This window comes from Hyaena hyaena, unplaced genomic scaffold (genome assembly GCF_003009895.1).
Source record: "Hyaena hyaena isolate Hyena2069 unplaced genomic scaffold, ASM300989v1 scaffold_95, whole genome shotgun sequence".
Classification (NCBI taxonomy): domain Eukaryota; kingdom Metazoa; phylum Chordata; class Mammalia; order Carnivora; family Hyaenidae; genus Hyaena; species Hyaena hyaena.
Window position 1 is genome coordinate 438,989 of NW_024080727.1, and position 20,502 is coordinate 459,490.

Here is a 20,502-nt window from a genome sequence, read left to right on the forward strand (position 1 = left end):
TAGAGTCTTGGGGAAGTGGCTCTGGTGCAGGGTGGATAAATAGGTCCAGTCTCTCAGACGTTTAAAGCTTTTAAAAACATGCAAACCCTAACCCTTGGACCCAGTGATTCTATACATAGCCATTTATCCTAAGAAAATACCCCATAGGAAAAAAATGGGCAAAGGACAGTTCATAGTAGTTGATGAAGAATTATTTTCAGAATGTGGTCCCCAAATGAACAGCACTATCACCATCTGAGAACTTAGCAGAGGAAATTCTTGGGGCCCTACTCCACGCCTCTTGAATTACCTAGCACTCTGTGTGTTTATGAGCCCCTCCAGGAGTTTCTGATCCAAATCCAAGTTCGAGAACCCCTGAGGCAGGCTAAACTGCTGTAGCAAGAGACCCCCCAAAGACCGTGGCTTAAATGAGGTAGATATCACGTTCTCTCATGTGACAATCCAGAGATGACCAGCCTAGGCTGGTGGAGGATGTCTCTGGGCCATGCAGTCAGTCATTGGTGGACCTGGGTTCCTTCTGTCTTGCCTCTTGCCATCGCCTAGGTAGGGTTTGTCCATGGGTAGGGGTGGAAGCTGAGTTCATGGATCCACGGACTCGCCTGCAGGCCGGGGGGCGGGGAGGGGGGGAGAGCAGCTGAAGAACAATGATGCTTTGAGGCCTAGACCCCTCAAATGGCACACTGTCATCTCCACTTACATCCCATTACCTCACATTTAGTCACATGGCCACCCCTGCCTGTAAGAAAGAATGGAAACGTAGCTCCTGCCAGCCAGCCACATGTCCAGCTAAAGCCACCTCACCATGGAAGAGAGGAAGCATGGTTTGGGGGACCATGTCTGCCACAGTGTACCCCTCTGACATCCAGAGATCTGTGGGACCCTCTTTTCATCCTCCCACACACTCAGTCCCTCCCCGGGTGAGACAACTCTGGGTCCTATCTGCTGAAAGCACGGGATATTCCAGTGATATGCAGACACCCTGTCGGCTGGCCCCTTACGCTCTGGCAACAGATAAAGAGCTGCCAGACAAGGCTGCCCACCCGGCATGTATACACAGCGGTGGAGTACACACAAGGCTATCACGAGGGAAGCATGTCTGGAAAAAAGAAGGAAGAACAAAGTACTGCAGAGAAGGCATCAGGTCCTGCTGGCAGTGATTGTGAGGCCCACAGCCTAGCAGCGGGCCGTGCTTGGATCAGGCCACCCGGCCACCCCTTGTTTTCTGCGAGTAGCTTGCTTGTCCACTGTCCTCCAAGGGCTCTGATTTTGCTCTGTGGGAGGGTCCTAATCATCCTTCATTCTCATTAGCCACACTTGGGGGTTCAGAGCTCCTCTAAGGCTCCAACGGTCACAGGTGTTTATAAGATGGCCTCATAACTGGGCAGCACAGTTGTCTGCAGCCTGGTGGGCTTCTGGTTGGTTTGCTTCTAGTCAGTTCCACGAGAAGTAATCTCGTTGAAGGAATTCTAGATGGAGACTTCTCACACTTTTGTTCCTTGGCTTTTGTGCTTGGCTCTTTTCCTCACTCCCTCAATTTAATGGACTGAGGTTCTATGAAACAACCGGCTTTGGGAGGGCAGCACCCTTTAATCCGTGTGGTTGGCCTGGCCCCTCTTGTCTGTCTTCATGTATGGCTTTAGAGAGGGGTTTTAAACGCTGGTCCCTCCTGCTGTTTGGGACAAAAGACTGTCTTTCCAGTCTTGCACAGCCTCACATTTCTGGACTCTGAGTCAGTTTGGATTATAGGCCACAGGTAGAGCTATTCTTGGTGAAGGCCTGTCCCTTCCATCTCTGCCTGGGAACCAGAGGATCCTCACCTGACCTGATCTCCCTCTGGTGGTGGGTTTGTTTTTTTTTAATGTTTATTTTCGAGCAAGTGCAAGTGTGGAAGGGGCAGAGAGGAGGGGGGAACAGAGGATCCAAAGCAGGCTCCGCACTGTCAGCACAGAGCCCTATGTGGAGCTTGAACTCGCAAACTGAGATCATGACCTGAGCCCAAGTCAGTTGCTCAACCGACTGAGCTACCCAGGCGCCCCCCTCTGCTGGTGTTTATAAAAGTTGCAATAGCTACCCAGTGTTTACCAACCTTCTGCCTTTTTGTAACTGCTTTTTTTTTTAATATTTTTTTTTTTTTAATTTCTAGGAGAGAGAGAGAGAGAGAGAGAGAGACAGCGTGAGCAGGGGAGGGTCAGAGAGAGAGGGAGACACAGAATCTGAAGCAGGCTCCAGGCTCTGAGCTGGCAGTCAGCACAGAGCCCGACGCCGGGCTCGAACCCACGAACCGCAAGATCATGACCTAAGCGAAAGTCAGACGCTCAACCAACTAAGCCACCCAGACGCCCCTTTTTGTAACTGCTTCTTGATGTGCTCCAGGCATCGTAAGCACATGAGTGTGCCTGCAAATTTTATCAAATATTTTATCAAATATCTGTCAATATTTGATATTTTTCAAATATCAGATTATACCATGACAAGGGCTATTGGCTTTACGTATCTCACTGCCCATCTGCTAAGCCAGTGCTGCGTGTTTTGTTGTTAACTTCCAAGTCCTTACTTTTTTTTTAAACTAAACCAAAAATTTTTTAAAGCTTATTTATTTATTTTGAGGGAGACCGGAGCAAGCGCAAGTTGGGTAGGGGCGGGGAGTGGGAGGACAGTTTCTGAAGCGGGCTCTGCGCTGACAGTAGAGAACCCAGCGAGGGGCTTGAACTCATGAACCCCGAGATCATGTCCTGAGCCAAAGTCCGACGCTTAACTGACCAAGCCACCCCTTTACTTTTTTGTATTAGTTAAAATAGAGGCTAACTGCTGCAACAGCTTCGGTGGCTTAAATATGATCCAAGTCTCTCTCGGGTAGGTAGGTAGCAGTCTGCAGGTGTGGGGTCAGGATACGCTTCTCCAGAAATCATTTGGGGACCAGCATTCTCTCCGTTTGGTTCCTGGACCGTCTGTATGTACAGTGTTGGCTCTTGCGTGCACGGTCGAGGGGAACCCCATAGGTGTGCTGGAGTCCGCAGAAGGCGGGGAGGGGATGGAGGAGGGCTTCGTCTTAAGGCTGAGATTCGGAAGTGCTACCGACCACTTCCGCTTGTACCCGTGGCTTCCAAACTTTGTCACAAGACACATCTGGCTGCAGGGAAGCCTGAAAAACTACTGTACCAGAAGGAGAGAATGGATTTGAAGAATCCCCAGCAGCCCCTCACAGCCAGTAAAAGTGAAATAAAATTCTACTTCCTTAGTAACAACATCTGACATTTATTAAGTTTGTATTATGAATATGCCTTATTTAATCCTTAGAATAAATGTATGAGGAAGATTGTACGAATCCCTATTTTACAGATGAGAAACTAAGGCTTATAGTAAATTGTCCAGTGTTCAAGTCCAGGTTGGTCTGACATCAGAGCAGTTGCTCTTAACCATAGCGCTGTACCGCTGCTCAAGTTGCTCACAGAAAAGCAAGTTAAAACATTATGCTGTAAAGATGAAACAGTTTAATAGTACCTGACATTGTGAGGACACAGAGAACAGGTATTCTTGTTCCATTTCCTGGGAGGAAAATTTGGCAGTATATTCCAGCAAGGTCATTAAAGCTCATTTCCCTTGACTCAGCAGTTTTACCTGATGAATTTTCCCTGGGAAAAAGTAATTGGGAACTAAGATATGTGTTCAAGAATGTTCACTCCTGTGTTATTTGCCATTGCCAAAGCAAAACAAAACATTTTCGCAAAGAAATAACCAAAATGCCCAGCCATAGAGGGTCCATTAATCAACTCTTGATTCTGCTGCAGCTATCAACCAGCATGGTTTTCTAGTCTGTCTACTGTCTGGGGAAGCGTGTGACTTACTAAGTTTAAAAATTACATTACTGAGTAACATATATAGTATGGTACTATTGTGATTTTTATATTTGGTGTATATATTTATCCAAAAATGTGGAAGGACATACAGAAAAATGTTAACAGTAACTTCTGCGTGGTGGGATTGAGAGTGCTATTTTTTTCTTTGCTTCTCTGTGCTTTTCAGCTTTCTTAATGTGTTATTTATGTCAATAATTTTCAAAAAACAATAAGTGTGCGTGTGTGTGTGTGAGAGAGAGGGAGAGAGAGAGAGAAAGAAGGAGGAGGAGGAGGAAAAGGAGAGGTGGCTGCAGAAAAGACTAGAAAGACATGTACAAAAATGTTAGGATTATTTATTTATTCAGAGTGGTGAGATTTAGATGTGATTTTTATTTTATTCTTTGTTTTTTCTCTGTTTTCCAAGTTTTCTTTTTTATAGTGAATGTTTACTACTTTGGTATTTAAAATAAACGTTACAAAAATTTGAAAAACCTCTTCTTTTAGTTTACATTTGTACTTTCTATTCACTTCCAAAAAAAAAAAAAAAAGACAGTCCTGAAAATTATTTTAATCTTTTGTTTTAATGAATCACTGCAGCATGTGATAAGGTTAACTCCCAAGTGACTCTTCTTCTACCAGTCAGGAATTGGCTGAAAGCACAGTGGTCGCCAAAGTCAATGGTGAATTATGGGACTTAGATCGTCCTTTGGAAGGGGACTCCACTCTACAGCTGCTTATGTTTGATAACGAGGAAGCCCAAGCTGTAAGTATTTAAAAATCAATCAACTAAATTTTGGGTATTGTGAACTATATTATGTATGAAGACACATATCGAAGTCAAGAATTATGAGTTTTGGAACCTTCTAGAACTTAAAATTTGTGTATTGATGTTTAGTAAGTTTTTAGTGAGTTTTTGTGGAATGAATACATAACTAATATATAACAGCTTTTAAAGTAGCCCTTATTTATAATTTCTGAAAATAGTTGTGCCCTTATGCTGTAATGCTTTAATTATGAAATCAATGTACATTTGACATGCATTTTTAATAGATTCTTAGAAATGGGTGTACTTTATAATATAATATGTGTGTATAATATAATATGTGTAGCTTTGGTAATTGGGAAAATTACCAAAGCTTAGATATCTTTTATTATTTATTTTTTTTAAGTTTATTTATTTTGAAAGAGAGAGAATCAGTGGGGAAGAGAGAGAGGAGGACAAAGCGGGCTCTGTGCTGACAGTAGAAAGCTCTATGTGGGGCTCGAACTCATGAACCATGAAATCATGACCTGAGCCAAAGTCGGATGGACACTTAACCAACTGAGCCACCCAGGTACCCCTTAGGTATCCTTTAAGTACTTATTAATGTAATATTCTATAAAATAGATACCACATTTTCATGTAGGTCTCTGATATACATTGTTACCTTAGCTTTGCAATTTCTCTTCAGGTGGTGTCCATCATTTGCCTAAAACCTAACCTAAGGTTAGCTTAGGTTCTATTAATTGTGACACTTGGTTTCTTGATTTATTAATCCAAACTTATAAGAACCATATCATAATTGCTTTTCTGTTTAAAATATGCAAAGCATAACAGTTAAATAGCTAAACAACACAATATTAATAAAATCACATTGAAAGTGATTTAGAAAAAGCAATTTTTAGGAGAAACACAGAGCATATATGTATTATTTAGTTTTTCTCACCAGTTGTTAACAGCTGTTATGTAACTTCATCCCAGATGTGATCCCTAGACTTTACAATTGTATATATTCCCTCAGTCACCTGACCAGCATCTATGGTGCTGGATACATATGCCAGACCCTGTAGGGCTACAGTGGACAGAGCACGGAGACTCCTGCTTCCAAGAATTTACCTCTAGGGAGAGGAGGTAATAAACAAGAAAACAACCAAAGAATGGTTTTCAGATAATGTCAATTTCTGGAGAAAGTCAAATAGGGGCTGGAATCCAAGAGCAGCCTTGCTAACTGGTAGGGCAGTTAGTATTTTTTCTTTATTTAATGTTTTTTGTTTAATTTATTTTTGAGAGAGAGACAGAGTATGAGTGGGGGAGGGGCAGAGAGAGAAGGAGACACAGAATCCCAAGCAGGCTCCAGGCTCTGAGCTGTCAGTGCAGAGCCCGACTTGGGCCCAAACTCATGAACCTGAGCCAAGGTCGGCCGCTTAACCAACTGAGCCACGCAGGCGCCCCACAGTTAGTTTTGATCCTGAACTAAAGGCCCAAACCCTGCCTGAAAGCCTTGTGCTTGCCCACACTTGGCGTGGCTCCTATGACTCTTTTTTAATAGTTGGATATTGAACTTTTTCAATCTGTCAGGTATTGGGGTATTCAGGGGATGGGGGAACTACCAAATTTAATGTTCCATGGGAGTGTCAATGTCTTGGGTCCTTTCCTCCTTGCATTCAATGACATCATGAAAAAGAAAATATTCTTTACCATGGGAAATCTTTCTAGAGTGTCTAACCAGTGTTCTCTGCTTGCCATGCTCATAACATGGTATCTGACATCAGATTATAGGGCTCCCATAAATATGTGTGGTTGTTGATGAAAATAATAATAGTAATAAACATTTACCAGGGCCGGGCACTGGTTATGGCCCTTATGCATATGCGCATTATCTCCTTGAGGCCCGAGTTACTCTAGCACACAGGTCCTGTTTTAATCCCCATTTTACAGATGAAGCAACCAGAATCAAAATGGTTAAGTAACTTTTCCAAGCTCTTGATGCTTCTTTTAATGTAATTTAGTAACAGAGATTTTTGTTGTTGTTGTTCCTGGAATTTATTTTTTTATTACTATGAACATACTGAGGTGTTGAATAGAAACTAATTTGAGGACATTTAATACATATCCATGAAAAAGAAATCCTATAGAAAAACAAATTTTGAAAACTCGGATCTAAAACAACGGTAAATTGGGGTGCCTGGGTGGCTTAGTCAGTAAAGCCTCCAACTCTTGATTTCGGCTCAGGTTATGATCTCAGGCTGCATGAGATTGAGCCCCACATCACGCTCCATGCTGAGAGCACAGATCCTGCTTGGGATTCTTACTCCCTCCCTTTATGCCCTTCTCCCGCTCACACGCACACCCACATACACACACACAATCTCTCTCTTAAAATAAGTAAATAAACTTAAAAAATGATAATGATTTTTAAAGCATCTTTTTTTGCTTTATGGAAAATTTCAAGACTCCTTTCTATTTTAAAAGGTGATTTTGTTTATAAGAACATTTAGTGCATCATGTAACATACGGAAGAAGTACTCTCCACCTTTTAGATAAATTCATGTAGAAAATGACAGGAAGAATATTCATGTAAAGCTGACAAACACACAACAGAAACAAGGGGAATTTTATAAAATGATGCAGCTTGCAAGTTTAAAATACATCTCATGATGCTTCCTTTTATAAGCATAATGTTCGGTAGAAGAACATACGTAGGTATATATTCCACTTAAAGCTTTGGTGACATCCTGGGGGAAATTAGTGATGTGCCGTGGTGATCTCATGCTGAATAAAACGTAAGGCACTTTATTTAGAGGTGTGAACAAAACAAGCTGATTTATGTAAGAACCAAAGTCAATAGCTCTTTGCTTGTAGTCCCATTTGGTGGTCTCTTCAGTACATCATGGCGCAAGTCAGGCTTCACCCTCGATTTCAATGGCTGCTTCCTCCACCCATCCTGTGTATTATCTCAGCAGTAATGACCATTAACCACACTTGTCTTTTAAGGTTCTTTATGGCACCAGTGTTTTTCTGGCTTTATTCTCACCATTGAATCTTTCTCAGTCTTCTTTGCTGGCGTTTTCTTCTTCATTATTCTCCAGAGTGAAGAATTCCTCAGTGCTCAGTCATAGTACTCTCTGTCTTTATGCTCCTGTTCTAAGCTGTCCTGTCTGCTAACTGTCCGATGTGAGTTCTTCTGTCTGTAGCTAGACATGCCTCAGTCTTGTGCACCCTACTGGCCATGTGATATCTCCATCCAGGTAGTGTCCAAAAATCTGCAGTACATCCACGGTGAAATTCTTGATTCTATCCCCAGAACTTACTCCTTCCCTGTCTGCCATCTCAGGGCACAACTCCACAACATACCGTTACTCAACCTAGAATCTTAGAGGCTGTATGTGATTCCTACCCGTTTCCTCAATTCCAAGTCTCTAATTAATTGGTAAGCCATTACTTCCCTAATGTATCTAGAATCTGCCCACTTCTCTTCATCTCTGCTGCCGTAACCCACGATTCGACAATGGTGTTATTATAGCACTCCCCAACAGAGTCCCCACCTGCTGTTCTATTCCCCTGAAACCCATTCCCATCCTGCTACCAAATGCTGTTTTAAAATGTAAATTGAGTAATTTCTTTTCTGCCTAAAACCCTTCAGTGCATCTCATTGCATTTGGAATAAAACCCAGGTTCCCCCAGCAGGCGCATAGGGTTACTGGCCCTTTTCTTACCTCTGAAACTTTTCTCAAGCTACTTTATCCCTTATGTGTTAGCCACACAGGCCTTCCTGACTCTCTGTGAATGCAGAGCCTTTGCTGTTATTCATCATTACAGCACTCTACTCATCTCCTTTTACATCCTCTTCTCCTCTTGTGATTATGCACTTACTGGTTTGTTTCTGCCTGTCGCACCCACACTGCTCTGTAAACTGTATGGGGCCGGGGGCCAGTGACCCCTTCCTTTCACTGTTGTATCCTCTACACCCAACACAGTGTTTGGCACAACAAACATCTAGGTGTGGACAGTGCACCAAAGAAGACACTTGGGTTCGTGTTGGCAGTTAGCCTGCCCTCCTGGCGTCGTCCAAAGTGAAGGGCTGTGCCAAGGACTGAGCCTCAGGGGCCATTTGTGGATCATCTCCCTGCCTGATGCTGTGGGTGGGGATTGCACATGCCTGTTCAGTCAGAGGACCCCCTCTGCTTTGACTTAGTTCATTTGTCAAACAGCTTTCTAATTGTAATGTTTCCTATTTAATAAGGGAAAGAAAGGGCTGCCAGGGTACTCCACTGTCTTGCTTCTTTGGCACCTATATGTATCTGGTGACTTTGATTAGTTTTAGTTTATCCATTAACCTTTGATTCCTTGGGAATTAAAAGCCAAATTCAAAACCAGACTTTCTGAACTTGTAGACCTGATGACCAGCCCTTGGACTGTAGTAAATTAACTCATGTGTGGACCACTGCCGAGGGGTCTCAGGCAGCCATCAGGCATTCCCAGGCTATACTCTCCCTGCCCCCTCCACCAGCCCCACCCCAAAAACCATTCTGTCAAAAGCACATGGAGACTGCTGTGGAGATGCAAATGACTTCGGCCCTCTGTGTTCAGCTTAGAGGCCATCCCTGAGAAAAAGGAAGGAAGCCGGTGTCTGTAACTCCAGGCTTCCCTCCACTCTGGGCTGATTGGGCTTACATGCCACTGCTTCCCCTCAGCAGTCCAAGCCATGGTTGAGGCTGTCACATCTTCTCCTCAAGTTAAGATGCACAGAAAGAAATGATTTAGGAGCAGCTCAGAACAGCAGTTTCACACTAGAACCAAGCATATGGCTCTGATGTATTTGCAAAGCACTCAGAAAATGTTCTCTTCTGTGGCGCCTGGGTGGCTCCGTCGGTTGAGTGTCCGACTTCAGCTCAGGTCATGATCTCACGGTTCGTGGGTTCAAGCCCCACATCAAGCTCTGTGCTGACAGCTCAGAGCCTGGAGCCTGCTTCTGATTCTGTGTCTCCCTCTCTCTCTGACCCTCTCCTGCTCACGCTGTCTCTCTCTCTCTCTCAAAAAAAAAAAGAAAAAAGAAAAAAAAGAAAATGTTCTCTTCTAAGTGGACATTGAAGATTTTCTTTTCTGAGAAAATCTCTGACTGAGGTCACTCTGTGTTTTTTCTTTTAATGTTTATTTATTTTTGAGAGAGAGACAGAGACAGAGCATGAGCAGGGGAGGGGCAGAGAGAGAGGGAGACACAGAATCTGAAGCAGGGTCCAGGCTCTGAGCTGTCAGCACAGAACTCGACGCGGAGCTTGAACCCATGAACCATGAGATCATGACACTAGCTGAGGGCAGACACTTAACTGACTTAACTGACCAAGCCACCCAGGTGCCCCAGTGTTGCTCTATGTCTTGATGTTTATCTCCTTATGTTACTTGACTAATAGTTTTCCATGACATGAGTTTGATAGCCTCTGGCCTGTGCTTCGTGCCTTGCAGGTGTACTGGCACTCCAGTGCTCATATTCTTGGGGAGGCCATGGAGCTCTACTATGGAGGCCACTTGTGCTATGGTCCACCCATTGAAAATGGATTTTATTATGACATGTTCATTGAAGACAGGTAATACCACTGAATATTCACTTCCGGAGGCATGTGTTTATGGTCCATTGTTTTATGATGGTTCCGTATTATTATACTGAATGTGTATGGTATATAGTGTGACTATAAGTTGGCTCTATTTGAAATTTCTTTTTTTATGAGTTAAGATTCCAGTTAAGATTTTCCAACTTTCTTTTCCCCAGAAGGAAGTGATACACTCCCTAATCCAGGACGTGCTACATCATAGTAGTAAATTAAGACCAGAATCACAGATTTAATCCTTAGGGAGCAGTTGGTTCAGTTCTGCTCCATGATAACCAAGGGCGCTATCTGCCCCAGCCAGACGTCTCACACAGACAAACACGAGGCAGACAGGTGCACAAGGCATCACATTGTGGGCCCAGCCCCAGGCTCCCTCCTTCCCTGTATTCCCCATAGTCCTTTTTTTTTTTTTTTTAATATTTATTTCTAGAAGAGAGAGACAGCGTGAGCAGGGGAGGGTCAGAGAGAGAGGGAGTCACAGATTCTGAAACAGGCTCCAGGCTCTGAACTGGCAGTCAGCACAGAGCCCGACGTGGGGCTCGAACCCACGAACCACGAGATCATGACCTAAGCGAAAGTCAGACGCTTAACCGACTAAGTCACCCAGGCGCCCCACCCCCATAGTCCTTAAGGGCCAGGTGCTAAAACTGAAACCTGAGGGTCCTTCCGACTCCTGTTCCTCACAGTCACCCCACACTATCCAGTCACTCCATCCAGGTCTTCCTGTTCTATCTCCTCAGTAGTTCTCTGGTCCTCCCTTCCTCCCTTCCTTCTCTATACTTCCACCTCAGTTTCCACCCATAGCATCTGTTGCTAGATGACTATGGTACCTTCTGTCCTTCCTTACCACGCCCCCCACTGCTTAAACGGTCTCCCCCCCTGAGCATCCAGAACTCTGTAGGTCCCACATACAGGTTTGTCCAGCTTCATTTCCTGTTGCTACCACCCGGAGAGTCATTCAAGATTTTTTGACTGCCTCTTATGTGCCCTGTGCTTGGTGCTGGTGATTCATCAGTGAGCAGCTCAGCCTGTCCCCATGGAGCTAACAGTCTGGCTAGCTTAGACATAAAACAAACAGCCCCTTGCCATCAGGTGGTGATGAGTGGTGTGAAGGAAAAGAAACCAGGGGTGGAGAGGTGTGTGCCATGACGGTGGTCGGGAAAGGGTGAAGTGATGTTGAAGCAGGGTCCAAGATGGAAGAAGGGAGCATGTTCTGAGGCTGTTGTGTGGGGAGGTGTATTCTGGGACATTTGGGGGGAAACATTCTAGGCCTCTGGGACCTCCCTGGTGTGGGCCTATGCCTGGCTTGTCTGAGGAAAGGCAAGGAAGCCCTTACGGGTGGAGGCGGATGAGGATTAAACCAGGGAGTGGCTGAAAGAAGTCAGCTGATGGCTCACAGAGGCCCATTCCCTATGAGGGCCTGACTGGCCTCCACAGTTCACACTCACGGATCTTTCAGATTCAACAGTCAGCGAGGGCCAGGATGTGTGAGCACTTACCACAGCCTTTCTGTTTTTTAAGTTTGTTTATTTATTTTGAGAGAGAGAGAGAGAGAGCAAGCAGAGGAGGGACAGAGAGGAAGAGAGAACCCCAAGCAGGCGCCACACTGTCAGTGCAGAGCCCCACGTGAGGCTTGAACCCACAAACTGTGAGATCATGACTTGAGCCGAAACCAGGAGTTGGACGCTTAACCTACTGAGCCACCCAGGTGCCCCTACTACAGCTCTTTTGAACAGAAAATGAAGATGTGTGATATGTAAGGTAGACTGCACAGAAGAAGTGGCCTCAAAAGAGCTTACTCTAACCAGGGAGTATTTTAACTGGGTCTTTCAAAACGCACACCTCATAGCAAAGAAGAATTATAGGCAAATAACCTCATCTGTTGGTGCCTCAGTTTTCCTCCTTGAGAAATAAGATTATCAGCCTTGCATATGAATGTATGACCTTACAAAGGCTGGGAACAATAAAGCATGGAACTCCTCAGTTAGTGATGAGTGTCCACAAAAAGGAACAGACATGCATGATGAAACCTGTGTTCACTCTTACTCGCTCTTCTTTTTAGAGCAGTGTCCAGCACAGAACTGTCGGCCCTGGAGAACATATGTAAGACTATCATAAAAGAAAAGCAGCCCTTTGAAAGGCTGGAGGTCAGCAAGGAAGTGCTCCTTGAAATGTTTAAGGTAATTTCAGGAAACTCTTTGGGATCAGAAAAGAAAACCTTTTACCAAGAATGTGAAAAATAATTAATTAACATAGACAGCCTTTTTTAAAAAAAAACAAAAAACAAATAATTGGGTGTCACTTGCCACATTGTTCCAAACAGTTTGGCAACCTGTTGTGAGGTTGTGATATTTCAACCTGTCGCTCAGTGTGATATTTCCCTACTATTTCCTGAACATTTAAAAAAAAATTTTTAATGTTTATTTACCTTCGAGAGAGAGAGAGCAGAGACAGAGTGCGAATGTGGGAGGGGCAGAGAGAAAGAGAGAGAATCCGAAACAGGGTCCAGGCTCTGAGCTGTCAGCACAGATCCCAACACTCATGAACTGTGACATCATGACCTAGTTGAAGTCCAGTGCTTAACCGACTGAGCCACCCAGGTTCCTCATTTCCTGAACATTTTAATGCCAGTATATGTAGGTAAAGGACCAGGGGAATAGTTTTCATTTGTGTGTTTATAAATCTGATTCAGTCTGAGTATTGTTAATATCCTGACTACTAAATTCAACAATACTTCTGTTTTCTCTTTATACTGTTTTCACCAATGTACATAAGTATATTCTTAAATTTATGTTTTAAATCATATCAGAGAAAGCACATAATCTGAACACAAAATATTGTTAATTTTGAGCTTGAAATTAAAAAAAATAGATTTGGGCTTGGTAAAGTTGCAGCTACTCTTTTTTTTTTTTCCTGGTAAAATACCTAAAATAGAAAATTTTATTTTATGTTGACCATTTTTTTAAGTTTATTTATTTATTTTGAGAGAGAGATGGAATCCCAAGCAGACTCTGTATATAGACTGCATTTTATTTATTCATTCATCTGTGGATAGACCCTTGAGTTGTTTCCACCTTTTGAGTATTGTGAAAAGTGTTGCTGTGCATGTGGGTGTACAAATATCTGTTCAAGTCCCTGCTTCTAAGTCTTTTGGGTATATACCCAGAAGTGGAATTGCTGGGTCATATGGAAATTCTCAGTTTTGTCACCAGCCACACTGTTTGCCACAACAGCTATTAGCATCTTACATTTCCATCAGCAGTGCACGAGCATTTCAATCTCTCCACATTCTTGCCAACACTTGCAGTTTTCTGTTTCCTTGGTAATAGCCATCCTAACGTGTGTGAGGTGGTGTCTCATTGTGCTTTGGGTTTGCATTTCTCTAATGACTAGTGATGTTAAGCATCTTTCCGTGTACTTATTGGCCATTTGTATATCTGATTGGGAGAAATATCTACCCCAGTTCTTTGCCCATTTTTTAATTGGGTTGTTTGTTTTTTGTTGTTAACTTGTAGAAATTCTTTACATATTCTGGATATTAATCCTGTATTGGATACATGATTTCCAATTATTTTCTCCTCTTCTGTGGGTTGCCTTTTCCCCAGCTCCTCTTAAGAACTAAACTCAATGAAAAGAAAAGAAGGAATGCCTCAAAGTTTGTGAAGAAAAATGATTTTATTTGAATATAGAGGTATGGGACAGTTCAATCATACAAATCTACTTTTTTTCTCCCAACAACTACCCTCCTCAAGTAGTTATTTAATACAAAGTACCTGCCTCTGAGGCAATAGTGATGAAAGCAGGAAAGAAACGAAGTCTTCTGAGTTTTTAATGTAAAGATATGATCATTTATTATAAACTTTGTTTTTGTTTTATGCAAATTAAAAGTGCAGCTGTGGCTTCAGAATTTTATTTATTTCATGTAGTTCAAATTGTAATCTTCTAATCTAAATGTGAGACCTGAAACCATAAAAATCCTAGAAGAGAACACAGGCAGTATCTTCTTTGACATCTGCTGTAGCAACTTCTTTTCTAGATATGTCTCCTGAGGCAAGGGAAAGAAGGGCAAAAATAAATTATAGGGATTCTATCAAAATAAAAAGCCTTTGCACAGCAAAGAAAACAATCAAGAAAACTGAAAAGCAATCTATGGAATGGGAGAAGATATTTGCAAATGACATACAATAAAGGGTCAGTATCAAAACATATAAAGAATATATAAAATTCAAAATCCCAAAAATGAATAATCCAATTAAAAAATGGGCAGGAGACATGACACTTTCCCAAAGAAGACATACAGATGGCTAACAGACACATGAAAAGATGCTCAACATCAGTTATCATCAGGGAAATGAAAGTCAAAACTACAATGAGCTACCACCTCACACCTGTCAGAATGGACAAAATCAACAGCTCAAGAAACAACAGGTGTTGGTGAAGATGTGGAGAAAGGGGAGCTCTCCTGCCCTGCTGGTGGGAATGCAAACTGGTGCAGCCACTTTGAAAAAGAGTACGGAGGTTCCTCAAAAAATTAAAAATAGAATTACTCTGTGATCCAGCCATCATCCTACTAGGTATTTACCCAAAGAATACAAAAATAATAATTCAAAGGGTACCTGCACTCCAGTGTTTAGTAAGCAACATTATCTACCATAGCCAAATTCTGGAAACAGCCCAAGTGTCCATTGAATGATGAATGAATAAAGAATAATATTCCATTGAATTAAATTCATTCATTATGATGAATTAAAAGGATGAAATCTTTTTCATTAAAAAGCCATTAAAAAGGATGAAATCTTGCCATTGAAGACTTGGATGGAGCTAGAGAGTGTTAAGCTAGGAGAAATCAGACAGAGACAAATACCTTACGATTTCACTCATATGTAGAATTTAAGAATTTAAGAATGAGTAAAGGGGGGAAAAAAGAAGAAGTGAGACAAACCAAGAAACAAACCCTTAACTGTAGAGGACAAATTAAAAATTACCAAAGGGGAGGTGGGGGGATGGATTAAAGAAGTGATGGGGATTAAGGCGGGCACTTGTGATGAGTACCTGGTGTTGTATGGAAGTCATGAATCACTATATTGTACACCTGAAATTAATATTACACTGTATGTTAACTAACTGGAATTTAAATAAAAACTTAAATACATTCTGAAAATGACATGAAAAAAATTGGAATCTTGTAGAACAGAGCTGTTCAATAAAAATATAATGTGATTCACAAATCTGGGCCACAGATGTAATTTTTTTCTGGTGGCCATATTTTAAAAGTAAAAGAATGGTGAAATTAATTTTTGTAATATCTTATTTAATCCATTATATAAAAAACATCACTCTAACATGTAACCAACATAAAAATAATTACTGAGCGATTGTACATTCTTTCACGCACGTCTCTGAAATCGAGTGTGTTTTGCATTTACACACATCTCATTTCAGACTAGTTCAATTGCAAGGGCTCAGTGGCCCCACGGGTTTGTGGCTCCCGTTTTGGACAGTACAGCTCTAAGCTGTGAGCTCTTGGTATTCCTGGGTTCTCCGCACCTACGACATAATAGACACCCGTTCAGTGTTTGTGGCAAAAAATTTTTGTTTTTTTTTAGGAAAAAAAACTTTAATTTTTTGCCTACCTAAACATTTACATAATAATATACAAATATATTTTTCTTTATAGTACAATAAATTTAAATGTCGCATCCTGAATGAGAAGGTTAACACTCCAGCTACCACAGTTTACAGGTAAAGTCTGTGTTAATTTTATTTATTTATTTATTTAAAAATTTTTAAATGTTTATTTATTTTTGAGAGAGAGAGAGGGACAAAGTGTGAGCATAGGAGGGTCAGAGAGAGAGGGAGACACAGGATCCCAAGCAGGCTCCAGGCTCCAAGCTGTCAGCGCAGAGCCCATGACGCAGGGCTTGAACTCATACACTGTGAGATCATGACCTGAGCTTAACCGACTGAACAATCTAGGTGCCCCAAAGTGCGTTTAAATTTTAAATGACACTCAGTGGTAAACTTTAAGGCATCAGCAGTAGAAGCAGTTAGTCTTTGGGTGGGTGGTCTATTTGTAAATTTTCATAGTTGATATACTACTTTAGCTAGAAACTCTGAAATGTTATCAGCAAAGGGGAATTATTACATCTTCATTTGTATTTATCAGTCTGGTGTAAAACCCAAATTTTATTTCCCAGATGTTAACTGTAACAACATCTTTCCCGTGTGGATGAGACTGTGTTTGCCCAGCTCCCCTTACATTTCAAGGGGAGTTGTTTAGGAAAGGAATTTTGTTTGATCCTCACACATTCTGATTAATGTGGCAGTGGGAGCTGTCATCGACAATCTCCTCATGCAGTGATTTCCTGCCTCCCACTATACTCCCCATTTCCTGGAGTCCAAAGGTGTTAGTTTTCATATGTTAGCAGGATATTCATGGTAAAAAACAAGACAGTGTTAAGAACGAAAGTCAAATCAAGTAATAGGAAAAGGCAAGCGAAATCAATACCACCACGACTTCGTTCTGTTTGTTTAACATATCTGAAGCCCCTGTTTTATTTATTTGTTTGGTGTGTTTGTTTGTTTTTAATTTTTTAAAAAGGTTTTATTTATTTTTGAGACAGAGAGAGACAGAGCAAGAGTGGGGCAGGGTCAGAGAGAGAAGGAGACACAGGATCCCAAGCAGGCTCCAGGCTCCTGAGCTGTCAGCACAAAGCCTGACGCAGGGCTTGAACCCACGAACCATGAGAGTATGACCTGAGCTGAAGTCAGATGCTTAACCGACTGAGCCACCCAGGCACCCCTATTTGTGTGTTTTTTAAGCTGCCTTGTGGGTAATTGCTGTTCCTCATTTCTGTGTGTTCTGGCTATCTGGCTGATGCTATGACCTTCATGGTCCCATCTTAGGAGATCTCATATCTATGTAATTGCAATTGGAAAAACCCTCTGCAAGGGCATTTACTCTCCATAATCACATACTCACAGGTCTGTGGTTTAATTGCACTATAAGAAAAGTCATCTCCCCTTTAAGCAAAGTTATGCACTGTGCATTTCTTACATTATAATGTAACATAATTATATGCACTCATTGCCATTCGACATTGATGTGAGACATCATGCTTACCTCATTTTTGCTATTCTCCAGTGACCTGATAAGGTTTTATTATTTATTATAATTCAAATAAATGTTAGTATATACATTTTAAAGTTTAATACATGCAGAGATAGAAGAGATATGCGAAGTTTTAAAGTTCAGGCTTCTGATACTTGAGTTTTTGTGGCTATTTTTTGAACCTTCCTTCGGTAATGTTGACACTTATTACTCTGTCAATTTAATTTTTAGAAAATGAATTGTTATTTTTTTCTATAGGTTTATTTGAAGATGAGCATATTGAAGTCTTTCTTGTTAATTAGGCATTCCTTCCATGCTTCTGAGCTTTGATTTACCACTTCCCATCTTGGACAGAGAACAATAAAACATGGCTATTTAAAGAAATGACATTTTCATATTTAAAGCTTTATTTCACTTTGGTGAATAAACCAGTCATTTTATATATGCATCATAAATTTTAACTTTTTAACCAGTGAACTTTAAAAGTATCTAAAATTGGTTGGAATAGTTAAGGAAGAACTTATTTTCTTTACTAAATTTTCCTTAAATTAGTTGATGTAAAGTACCTTCCCTCTGACCAGTGTCATTAGTATTTTAATTTTTTAAGAATCTCTGTGCTTGAAAAAAGTCTGTGCTTATTAAGGTTTGGGGGCCCTTGTTGGTTAGAGGTGCAAGTGAATCCCCAGTGACTGCACCATGTGTGGGTTTTTTTTTTTTAATGTTTACTTATTTAGAGGGGTGGGCAGGGCAGAGAGAGCGAGAGAATCCCAAGCAAAGCAAGCTCTGCTCTGTCAGCACAGAACCCGACACCGGGACTGGATTTCAGGAACTGTGAGATCATGACCTGAGCCAAAACCAAAAGTTGGATTTCAGAAGCTTAACTGACTGAGCCACCCAGGTGTCTCAACTATGTGTTTTAATAGTGGTGTCCCCTCTGACCTAAACTTGTGCCTGAGAGTTGCACTGAAGTCAGTGCTCTGTTTTAGTAAATTAAAAGACAGTTAAGGCTTTTGTCATAGGCCAGATGGCCTAAAAACAAATATACAAAAGACCCTTGAATTTTATTTATTTTCTTATTTGTTTATTAAACAGACCTTATTTCTCAGGGCAGGTTTCAGTCCACAACCAAATTGAGAAGGTAAAGAGATTTCATACCTACCCCCTACCCCACACATGCACAGCCTCTGCCACTATCAATGCCCCCTGCGGAACGGTGCTTTAGTTACAGTCGATGGACCTGCACTGACCATCATAATCACATAGCGTCCAGAGCTTACATAACAGTTCACTCTTGTGGGTGTACATTCTGGGGATTTGGTGAAGTTTATTTTTAAAGTATCAAGTTAGCACATTTTTTTATAAGTTGCAGATAATTTTGGTTTTGAAAGTTAGTGTAGAACAGGGAAATGGCTCTTTGATTTTATGACAGTGGAAGGTTTTTAAGAATCTTGGGCTATAACATTGAAAAGTAGTGGGTGACTCTGCATGACTTCTTTCAGAAGATTTTGTAACTTTTTGAATTTGAGCAAAGGAGGGAAGACTGGGATCTGAGGCCAGATAAGTTGCCTCCTTCTTCATCCTAAATTAAAAGTGAAATTATTTTAAAGTGCCCCCAAGTTAAAAATTGCCTCAAGATGTACAAATAAGTAGTTTGTAGATCCTTCATGTAAAACATATGAAAACATGATTTGTAATGAACAGTCCAAAAAACTATAACTGTCTGGGCATGTCTGAAATATTTCATTATAGGTGCGGTCCACTAATTGACCTTTGCAAAGGGCCCCATGTAAGACACACTGGAAAAATTAAAGCCATAAAAATTTTCAAGGTAAGGATTTTTTAAATACAGCAAACTTAAGATAAACCAGATAATAGGAATTTCGATCATATCTTTTGTAATCTGAGCATCACAGTATTTTAAAATACCTCATTATTTCAGTTTTACAGAAGCTTCTTTTTTAATGTTTATTAATTTTTGAAAGAGAGGGAAAGAGAGAGAGAGACAGAGAGAGCTAGCACAGTTGGGGAGGGGCAGAGAGAAAGGGAGACAGATTCCGAAGCAGACTCCAGGCTCCGTGCTGTCAGCACAGAGTCCAACGCGGGGCTCAAGCCTACAACTGTAATCTGACCTGAGCCAAAGTCAGATGCTGAACCAACTGAGCCACCCAAGCGCCCCAATTTTTACAGAAGCTTCTCAAAATACTGCAATTTTTGAAAATCAAGACCTTACATGTGGCTTTTAATTGTTTATTATTTAATGTCACTATACAGGTTATAACACCTTTCTTTCTCATATGATATTTTAAGATATTGTTCTTCATATGATGATTTTCTTGAATCATCCTGGCGTGAGCAAAAATATTTGGTTGGGATCTTCATGTCCCTGTACTGTCTCTTTCTGCTGTTCCTCTCCTCAGTGGCATAATTACTATTGACCCTGTCCACTTTCCCTTTCCTTCTCACTGTTCATTCCCAGAATCCACTGCAGACTCTACATAATTTCTGATGAACTTGGGGTGGGGAGGTTTAATTAGAATCAATTTAAGAGTCTTCCCAGTGCTACAAAAAGGCATTGTAAGTTATGTTGATGGCATAGTGGAAAATCATGCACAGGTTTAAGAAAGGTTTTATTTATAATGAAATGTTTGGTATGTTTACCCAAATCTTGTTTGATGCTTAGAATTCCTCAACATATTGGGAGGGCAACCCTGAAATGGAAACACTGCAGAGGATCTATGGGATATCCTTTCCTGATAACAAGATGATGAAAACCTGGGAAAAGTTCCAAGAGGAAGCCAGGAACCGTGATCACAGGAAAATTGGAAAGGTACACCGCGTGTCCTAATAACCAGCCAGATGGAGACATTCTTTGTTGGCCTATGATTCAATTGTTTGGAAAAAGAGATCTCTTCTTCCCTTGTCCTGTATTCTGTTTTTTTGGCACTCAGTGTTTGCTGTTGTGTTCTCTCCTGCTAATACCCCAAATATCCTCACCCCTTTCCTTCCTGTGTCTTTTATTCGATTTTAAAATTGCAGCTTTCTGTCACTCACATCCTGATATAAAAACAACATTGTAGAAAATTGTATGTACTTAATAACATACTTTGTATTTGGGGAACAGAGAAGAGAGAAAGAATGAGATTTGAGAGCTGGTAGACTTGGGTTTCAGTGTTACTCTGGCCACTTACT

The 20,502-nt window shown here is 41.3% G+C and overlaps 1 protein-coding gene across 2 annotated transcripts in view; it reads left to right on the top strand.

Moving 5' to 3' along the window:
* TARS3 (threonyl-tRNA synthetase 3) overlaps positions 1 to 20,502 on the top strand; it is a 62,623-nt gene that overhangs the window by 5,044 nt on the left and 37,077 nt on the right. For both annotated transcript variants that reach the window (XM_039235048.1, XM_039235049.1), the window contains exons 4-9: positions 4,476 to 4,599; positions 10,060 to 10,181; positions 12,265 to 12,382; positions 15,880 to 15,944; positions 19,063 to 19,141; positions 19,994 to 20,140. In XM_039235048.1, coding sequence (XP_039090979.1) covers positions 4,476 to 4,599; positions 10,060 to 10,181; positions 12,265 to 12,382; positions 15,880 to 15,944; positions 19,063 to 19,141; positions 19,994 to 20,140 — 655 coding nt within the window. The remainder of the gene's footprint in view (positions 1 to 4,475; positions 4,600 to 10,059; positions 10,182 to 12,264; positions 12,383 to 15,879; positions 15,945 to 19,062; positions 19,142 to 19,993; positions 20,141 to 20,502) is intronic.